At 41.2% G+C, this 9,543-nt stretch overlaps 1 protein-coding gene across 1 annotated transcript in view; it reads left to right on the plus strand.

Annotated features, from left to right (window-relative positions):
• Ticrr (TOPBP1 interacting checkpoint and replication regulator) overlaps positions 1-1,684 on the plus strand; it is a 41,005-nt gene extending 39,321 nt beyond the window's left edge. Inside the window, exons 21-22 of the mRNA XM_046437218.2 lie at positions 26-151; positions 907-1,684. Coding sequence (XP_046293174.1) covers positions 26-151; positions 907-1,019 — 239 coding nt within the window. The 3' untranslated portion in view covers positions 1,020-1,684. The remainder of the gene's footprint in view (positions 1-25; positions 152-906) is intronic.
• The last annotated feature ends 7,859 nt before the right edge of the window (positions 1,685-9,543 follow it).

Below are 9,543 nucleotides of genomic sequence, written 5' to 3' on the forward strand. Positions count from 1 at the left end.
CACTTAACATGTGGCATCTCCTCAGGCTCCACCCCACCTCCTGGCTGTGCTGTGCGAAGCTGCCTCTCGGCCAGTGGTCTACAGGCTCTGACCCAGTCTCCGCTGCTGTTTCAGGGGAAGATGCCTTCCTCTCAGAGCAAGGACACCAGAGGTAATCTCCTTGTTAAAGGTCCTGGTAACTTTTATCAGGGCCACGGTGCTCCCCTGTGGGTGACTTGGAGAATTCACTCAGGGTTGCCAAGCAAATCAATTTTGGAGGAATCTTGGGGATGCCAAGTAAGGGATAGATGGCTTTGTGCCTCAGATGTTGTGTACCCTTCCCAGAGAAGCTTCAGTAAAGCTTGGGTGCATCTGAACAAAAACCTTCTCAAGATCCTACCAGTTTTGAAGATGGTGACAGCATTGGGACACCATGACACTGCTTGTCTGTAATCTTAGAATCTGAACAGGAAAGCACTTGGGCCACAGAAATGTTATGTTCAGAGACAGCCATTCCTGCCAGTAGGCTATTCCCCTTCCTTGTGCCCTTTCTCAGGCCCTCTATAAAAGCACAGGATTTGCTGTTCATTGCACTGGCTAGAAATGTTTTCTTCTGTAACATGGGAGGAGGAACACAGGATGTGGAGGTCTCTGTAAGTCATGCAAAGTAGTATAACCCCCACAGATCCAAAACCTAAAAGAATGTACAATACAGAAAATTGAGGAAACACAAGTTCAAGTACTTTGCATTTCCACAGTGGCTTATTGTTGTCAACCTGATGCCCAAGCATGAAAGGTGAAGAGCATTATCACAAGTGAGGGTAACACAGTACTGATTTTCTTAAATTTATTTGTGTGTGTGACCCTTTGCTGTTCAAGCCCATTTTCTTTTGTTCAGTCCACAGTCTCTTCTCTACCTTTTTCTAGATGAGGATGTGGATGTGTTTCCCTCTACTTCAGAAGAATCTCCATTCAGTCAAGCCTTCTCCAGGAGGCGTCCCTTCAGCAGAACTTACACACGGAAGAAGCTCATTAGCTAGTTAGGACGGGCCCCAGTTGAAGGATTTACAACTACAAATGCTGCTAAGCCTGACCAGATCCTCTGCATGTCCTGGACAGAATTGCTCTGAGAGTGGTTTCTCTGGGCATAGCAATTCCAAACTCAACATCAAGGTATTCCAGCAGTGTGCCTAGAACAGGAATGACCAGGGATTGATGGGACCAAAAAAGTTCAACAGGTGAAATTGAAGTCATCCAGGTCCCCATGGGCTTAAGAGAAATTGGCGACCTGGTCCCAAATCTCCCTAGCCAGTTTTCAGATTCCCTCTGGAATACCTTGTGGTAATCAAATTCCCCTCATGGAATCTGTCTCTTCCTAGTCCTGCCCGTTGTTCGAGAGGTCAGGTGGACGGCTGTGCAGCTGGAGCTGTAACTCAGGCAACCTGAAACAGGGAACTATAAGATGGGATCCCATTACAGCAACACCCTGACTATAACCTTGGCAGGTCAGAAGGCCACTGCCTCGCTTATGAGAACAGAAAGGAAAGTACCTCATGGGGTGCTTCAGAAGTTGCTATAAGACTGGGATGGCATAAACAGTGCTTTGTAAACTGTGAAGCCCAGTGCGTGAAATTAAAGGATGCATATGCAAGAGAATGTTTTGTCTTCTCTGTTTAACAATAAAATCATCTCTGGCTACTTGGCATTCAGCACTTTAATGTTATTATCGCAGGTTAATTGTGACCAGGGTCCAGCTCTAGTCATTTCCAGAGCAACCCCATTTCGAGGTCTGTCTTCAGAGCCAACCAACTCCCATCCCAGTCTGGCCCGCTCCTGGGGAGAACATCACCCGGCATGTGGTTTCCAACTGGAGGGGCCTGTGGAGCAGCTGGAGCAACTTGCTGTTGAGCTGACTCCCAACTCCCTTTAAAGTACTCAAGCCTGGAGTGGCCTTAGGTCTGATTCCTCCTATTGTCTTATAAATCAAATTCCAAGTGAAAACTCCTATTTCTCCCTTCAGAGATGTGCTTGCTTTCCATTCCTGTGACAAATAGGTCAAAAACAAAAGAAGGAAAAGGTTTATTTTGGCTCACTATTTCAGTCCATGGTTGTTTGGCTTCATTGTTTGGGGGCCTATGGCAAGGCAGAACATTGTGGTGGGGAGCCAGGCTGCTTACCTCTTGGCAATCAGGAATCAAAAAGAGGAAGGGCAGGGCCCCAATAGCCCCTTCTAGGGCATGTCCCTAGGGACCTTACTTCCTTATATTAGGTCCCACCTCCTAAAGGTTCCACCACCCAACAACACCCTCAGCTGGGGACCAAGACTCTGAGACCTGAGCTTTAGGAAGACATTTGAAACTCAAACCATAACAAGGACCTGGACTCTAAAGGCTCATGTCCATATCACAATGCAAAATACATTCAGTCCATCTCTTAACAGTAGCCATAGTCAAAGAATTCTGGCATTGTCCAAGCCCAAATCCTCTGAAACTCAAAGCAAACTCAGCTGTGAGCACCTGTAAAAATCAAAAGAATAAGAGCAAGTTATGCACTTCCAAGATACAATGGCATTAGGTGAACTCCCATTCCAAAGGGGAGAAATAGAGCAATCATGAGGAATCGGACCAATGCAAGACCAAAACCCAGCAGGCAAACTGAATTCCTTCAGCTCCATGTCCAGCATTGGGCCCCATGCCTACAGCCTTGCTGGAGCCCACGTGGCCACCTGTAAGCTGGTTCTGCTTGCTGCAGGTGTAACCTTGATTGTAACTTGAAACAGCACTCTCTGGCCACACTGCAAGTGTTTCAAATCTTTCTGCTCCACTTTTTTGCTCCTGATACTATAGATCTGCCGGCAAAGCCTATGCCACAAATTGAACCTTGATTGTGTTACCTTGAAATTCGCTTCATCACATTAATTAGTCCATCACACACATTTGTTTATTTTTGGTACTGGGGATTGAACCAGGGGTGCTTTATCGCTGAATTATATTCCCAGCTGTTTTTACTTTTAAAAGCTTTTTTCCCATATTTTATTGGTGCATTATAGTTGTACATAATAATGAGACTTGTTACACATAATTACTTTGGACAATATTATTCCTTAGTGTTTCCCTCCCTCGATCCACTGGTCCCTTTCCTCTACTGATCTTCATAACATCTATCCCCCACCCCGATCCCCATGTTTTTATTTCTTCTGTGCATAGTATTAGTAGTGCTGGGTTAGTAGTTATGAATTCTTTTAGTTTCTGCTTATCTTGGAAGATTTTATTTCTTTAGTTCTGAAGGATAGTTTTGCTGGATGTAGCTATTTTTTTTTAATATTTATTTTTTAGTTTTCGGTGGACACAACATCTTTATTTTTATGTGGTGCTGAGGATCAAACCCAGCACCCCGCGCATGCCAGGCGAGTGTGTTACCGCTTGAGCCACATCCCAGCCCCGAATGTAGCTATTTTTGTTGACAATTATTTTCTTGGATATTTTCTGCTTTATTTCTGTTTCCATTTTGAACATTCTAAACTTACTTTCCTACCACATTTTCTTTCTCTTAATGAAATCTATGGGTTTTTTTTAGTTATGCATGGCAGAATATATGTTGACATTTATACAAACATGGACTATATCTTACTCTAATTAGGATCCCAGTCTTGTGGTTGTACATTATGTGGAGATTCACTGAGATACATTCATATATGTACATAGGAAAAGTATGTCAGATTCATTCCACTGTCTTTCCTATTCCTGTCCCCACTCCCTTCTTTTCATTCCCCTTTGTCTAGTCCACTTAACTTCTATTCTTCCCCTTCTACTATCCCTTTGTATGTTAGCATCCGCATATCAGAGAGTATTCGACCTTTGGTTGTTTTGGGCTTGGCTTTTATTTCACTTAGCATGATAGTCTCCAGGTCCATCCATTTACCAGCAAATGTCAGAAAATCATTTTTTTATGGCTGAGTAATTTTGCATTGCGTATAACATTTTCTTTATCCATTCATCTGTTGAAGGACACCTAGGTTGGTTCCATAGCTTAGCTATTGTGAATTGACCTGCTACAAACATTGATGTGGCTGCGTCACTGTAGTATGGCTGATTTTAACTTTGGATATATATCGAGGAGTGGAATAACTGGGTCAAATGGTAGTTCCCTTCTTAGTTTTTTAAGGAATCTCCAGAGTGGTTGGACCAATTTGCAGTCCCACCAGCAACATATGGGTATACCCTTTTCCCCACATCCTTACCAACATATATTGTTACTTGTATTCTTGATTATTGCCATTCTGACTAGAATATGATGAAATCAATGAAATGTATTTTACCATCTTTTAGAACTATTTGGTTTATTTAACTCCTGCTCTCACCATATTGTTGCAGTTATTATAACTGTTGATGGTGATGTGTTCCAAGCCCTTCTAGATTTTAAAGTTTGTGTTGAGAAATCAGAAGTAATTCTGATTGGCTTGACTCTGATGTTTTTTATCTTGAGTCTTTTGAAATTCTATCCTTGCTCTGTGTGTTAGCCATTTTAATTATCTCTCTTGGAGAGGTTCTTTTTTGGTCTTGTCCATTTAGGGTTCTAAATGCCTGCTGTATCTGAATGTCCATTTAATTCTCAAGGTTTGGAATATTTTCTGTTATTATTTCCTTAAAAAGTTTACCAGTAACATTAACCTTATCTCACAACCCTCCTCAATTTCAGCGATTCTTAAATTTGGTCTCTTAATGTCATTCCAGCATTCTTAAATATTCTACTTATGGTTACTTATTTTCTTTTAATACTGTCTGAATGTTCAATGTTGGCCACTTTGTCTTCCAGCTCTGAGGTTCTATCTTCAGCATAATCTATTCTTTTAGACTTTCAACTGAACATTTTATTTTATTTATTGGGTCTTTCATTTTTTAAGATTTTCATTCAGTTGTTTTTCATTATCTATCTCCTTATTGAATATCTCATTCATATTCTGTACTGACTACCTTAATTCATTCAGTTGTTCTCTTGGAATAATTATTTTTATTTTTTTAGAGACAGGGTCTTACTGAGTTGCTTAGTAACTTGCTATTATTGAGGCTGCCTTTGAGCTTACAGTCTTCCTGGCTCAGCCTCCAAGCTGCTGGATTACAGGCATGCACCACCATGCCTGGCTATTCTTTTGAATTCTTTATCAAGTATTTCATCCACTTCAATATCTTTGGACTCAATTGCAGGTGAATTATGAACTCTAGAAGGCATTATGTTACCTTGTTCTTTACCCCCATTTCTTTTATTCCTGTGTTGTATGCATCTATTGGGATAGGTTTCACTTTCTCTCATTTGTGGGCATTTTTAGGCCACAGTCTCTTGCTAAACTGTCTTAGAGTGATGTAGATTGAGATCCTTCATAGATATGGTATCCACAGCGTTTCTATTAATTTTTTTTTCTTTAAGAGTGGGTGTCCATGAGTGGGACTTGAGAGCTCCCCTAGCCATTCCTACTTTAGGCTTAGTCACTAGTTTGGGATTTGCTATGGTTTAGGTATGAGATGCCCCCCAGAAGCTCATGTGTAAGATAATAACATTAACCCTAAACTTTCTTAGGGGTGAAATGATTGGGTTATTCGAGCTTTAAGCCAATCAGTAAATTATTCCCCTGAAAGGGATTAACTGAGTGGTAACTGTAGGCAGGTAGAGTGTGGCTGGAGGAGGTGGGTCACTGGGGCATGACTTTGGGATTTATATTTGTCATGGGGAGACGAGCTCTCTCTTTCTCTGCTTCCTGGTACCATGTCCACAGCTGCTTTCCTCTGCCACACACTTCCACCATGATGTTCTGCCTCCTCTCAAGCCCTAAGGGATGGAGTCAGCCATCTATGGACTGAGATCTCCGAAACCGTGAACCCCAAAATAAACTTTTCCTCTAAATTTGTTCTTGCTGGGCCTTTTGGTCACAGCAGCGAAAAAGCTGTCTTCTTTGTATTAAAGTATTGCTGAAGTTTGAGCGTGGGTAGTTTGTGTGTGGACCAAGTATGCCTGGCTCAGTTTAGTTCAGCAGCAGTCTTTACACCTCACAGAAAAGGGGGAAACAAAGAATAGCAACAACTGAAGCAAACAATATACAGCATTAAAATAGAGACTAGTGCCTACTGTGACATCTACAATATTAGTTACCACAGGAACAGGAAAGGTGGGGTCAGCAACTGCCAACAGAAGAAACAGTAAATAGCCATGAATTAGATCTGACATTAAAGTAAACAGCAGGTGTCAACTATGCCATCAACCATCCTAATAACAGAAAGAACATGAATGATTTATAAACTAAATAGTTCTAAAAATGGTAAAAATGCATTTCATTAAAAGAAAATGTGATAGGAAGGTAAAAGAAAGTTTAGAATGTTCAAAATGTAAATAAAGCAAAACAAAAGATGTAGCAAGTGATGGCTATAAAGAAGAAGGAGAAAAAAGAAGTAAAGGGAGAGAGAACAAGAGAATTTGGCTGTGGGAGAAGGAGAGAAACAAGAGAAAAAAAAAAATCAAACTAAAAACCCTAACCCTCGGGCTGGGGATGTGGCTCAAGCGGTAATGCGCTCGCCTGGCATGCGTGCAGCCCGGGTTCGATCCTCAGCACCACATACAAACAAAGATGTTGTGTCCGCTGAAAACTAGAAAATAAATATTAAAATTCTCTCTCTATCTCTCTCTCTCTCTCTCTCTCTCTCTCTCTTTAAAAAAAAATCAAACAAACAAACCCTAACCCTCCAAAAGACAAGGAACAATAACAATTGTTTAAAAATAAAGGGCTGGGGAAGCAGATCAATGGTAGACAGCTTGCCTAGCATACAAGAGACCCTAAGTTCAATCCCCAGCACCACACACACACACACACAGAGCTAAAAATGAGAAAGAAATGTGTGGGTGTGTATCACACCAAGAACACCTTAAAAAAAAAAAAAGAAAGAAAACTTTTTGTTGTTTGTTTTTGGTACTAGGGATTGAATTGAACCCAGAGGTGCTTTACTACTAGCCAGATTCCTAGCTCTTTTTATTTTGAGAAACAATCTCACATTCAGAGCCTTACTAAGTTGCTAAGGCTGGCCTGGAATTTGTGCTCCTCTTGCATCAGCCTCCTGGTGGCTAGGATTACAGGCATGTGCCACAGCACCCAGAGTTGGGAAAAAGATTCTTAATGAAAAATGAAAGAATTGTCTCCACTGAGGTGCTCAAAAACATCATCACCTGTGCCCAACTGTCCTTCTTTCAAGATGTACTGAGAGAGCACAAGAGAACAAGGGCTGGGCGTTGTTAGCCCTTTTCTTTCTCTTTTTTTAAAATATTTTTTAGTTGTCAATAGATCTTTTATTTTATTCATTTATTTATATGTGGTGCTGAGGATTGAACCCAGGGCCTCAGACATGCCAAGCAAGCACTCTGCCACTGAGCCTCTACTGCAGCCCCAGCCCTTTTCTTTTTGTGTGCTCACCAAGCTGCCAACTGGAGTGGCCTAAAACTGAAGCTGGGTGAAATAGCCTTTCACTTCACTTCTCACCAGTGTACGGTAGGACAGAATCGATAATGCCATTGGTTGAAGTTTTGTCGGGACATACCAGATCAATGCACTCCCAGGGTGGGGATGCTGCCGAATTCTAAGAGGGGATTAAATCTATGACTAATCAGACCTTAGGGACTTTGCTGGATGGTATCTGCTCTGGAGAGATTAGACCAACATACCCCTAGGGTCCAGAAGATGCTAATCTGGATCTCAGGAGCCTCCCAAGAATTCTAAGGGAGTCAACCCTCCACATGTCTCACATGCTCTGCTGTCCACAAATATGTCCTTCCCAGGCTTAGTCCTTGAATGTAACCATGCCCACCTGTTCACTTTCCTGACCCTCTATAAGGTCCTTGCTTAGCATCTTGGCCATCTTAAGTGACAGCTGCCACTTTAAGAAAAATCTCACTTTCCCGCCCTAGCGCCTTTCTAAGAAAGACTCACCACTCCCTCATACCAACCCTACAACCAACTGCCTTAGGACCTCTGAAATTGTGAGCCCCTAAATAAACTTTTCCTCTTCTACAATTGTTCTGGTTGGGTCTTTTTTGAGGGTGGGTGGGTACCAGGGATTGAACCCAGGCACATTCGGCCACTGAGCCACATCCCCAGCCCTATTTTATATTTTATTTAGAGACAGGGTCTCATAGAGTTGCTTAGCGCCTCACTATTGCTGAGGCTGGCTTTGAACTCCAGATCCTCCTGTCTCAGCCTCTCGAGTGGCTGGGATCACAGGCCACTGCACCCGGCCTGGTTGGGTCTTTTAGTCACAGCAGCAAAATAGCTGACTAAAACACAGATTCGATGCAATCTTCATCAAAATATCATTGACATTTTCATAGAACTAGAAAAAAACAGTGCTAAACTTCATTTGGAAGAATAAAAGACCCCGAAGAGCCAAAGCAATTTTAAGCCAAAAAAAAAAAAAAAAAAAGCAATGCTGGAGGTATCACAATAATTGACTTCAAATTATATTACAGAGCCATAGTAATAAACTGTGTGGTACTGGCATAAAAACAGACACTTAGACCAATGGTACAAAATAGAAAACACAACTCAGACACAGTCATATGATCCTTTCACAAAGTGCCAAAAACATCTTTGGAGAAAAGACAATCTTTTTAACAAATGATGCTGGGATAACTAATCAATTATCCATATGTAGAAAATGAAACCAGACCTTTATCTCTTCCCCTGCGCAAAAAAAATCAATTCAAAATAGATCATTGACCTCAGAATTAGACCAGGAACTATGCAACTCCTAGAAGAAAATATGGATTCAAGCCAGATACGGTGGTCACACCTATAATCCCAGTGGCTCAGGAGGCTGAGGTATGAGGATTGCAGCAGGCTCAAAGCCAGCCTCAACAATTTAGCAATGTCCTAAACAATTTAGCAAGACCCTGTCTCTCAATAAAATACAAAAAAGGACTGGGGATGTAGCTCAGTGATTAAGCACCTCGGGTTCAATCCCTGGTAGCAAAAAAAAAAAACCAAAAAAACATAAGGTCAACACTTCAGCTTTTAAGCATAGACAACAACTTTCTCAATAGATTCCTAATGCTCAGGAAATAATGCCAAAGAGTTAATAAATGAGACAGCATCAAATTAAAAAGCTTCTGCACAGCAAAGAAAACAATAGAGATGTGAAGAGAGAAACCCACAGAAGGGGAGAAAATCTTTGCTAGCTATTCTTTTTTTCTTTTCTTTTATTTTTTATGGACACAATACCTTTATTTTATTTGTTTTGTATTTTTATGTGGTGCCGGGATCAAACCCAGTACCTCATGCATGCTAGGTGAGCATTCTACCACTGAACCACAACCTGGCCCCGAGCTATTTTTTTGACAGAGGATTAATATCTAGAATATATAAAGAGCTCAAAAACTATACCCCAAAATCAAATAACCCAATTAATAAGTAGGCAAATGAATTAAACAGACACTTCTCAAAAGAAAAAGTACAAATGGCCATCAAATATATGAAAAAAATGCTCAACATCATTAGCAATTAGGGCAATACAAATCAAAACTACACTGAGA

The sequence above is a fragment of the Marmota monax genome, unplaced genomic scaffold (genome assembly GCF_021218885.2).
Source record: "Marmota monax isolate L192 unplaced genomic scaffold, Marmota_monax_Labrador192_F-V1.1 WCK01_AAM20220418_F8-fsc00005, whole genome shotgun sequence".
Taxonomy (NCBI): Eukaryota; Metazoa; Chordata; class Mammalia; order Rodentia; family Sciuridae; genus Marmota; species Marmota monax.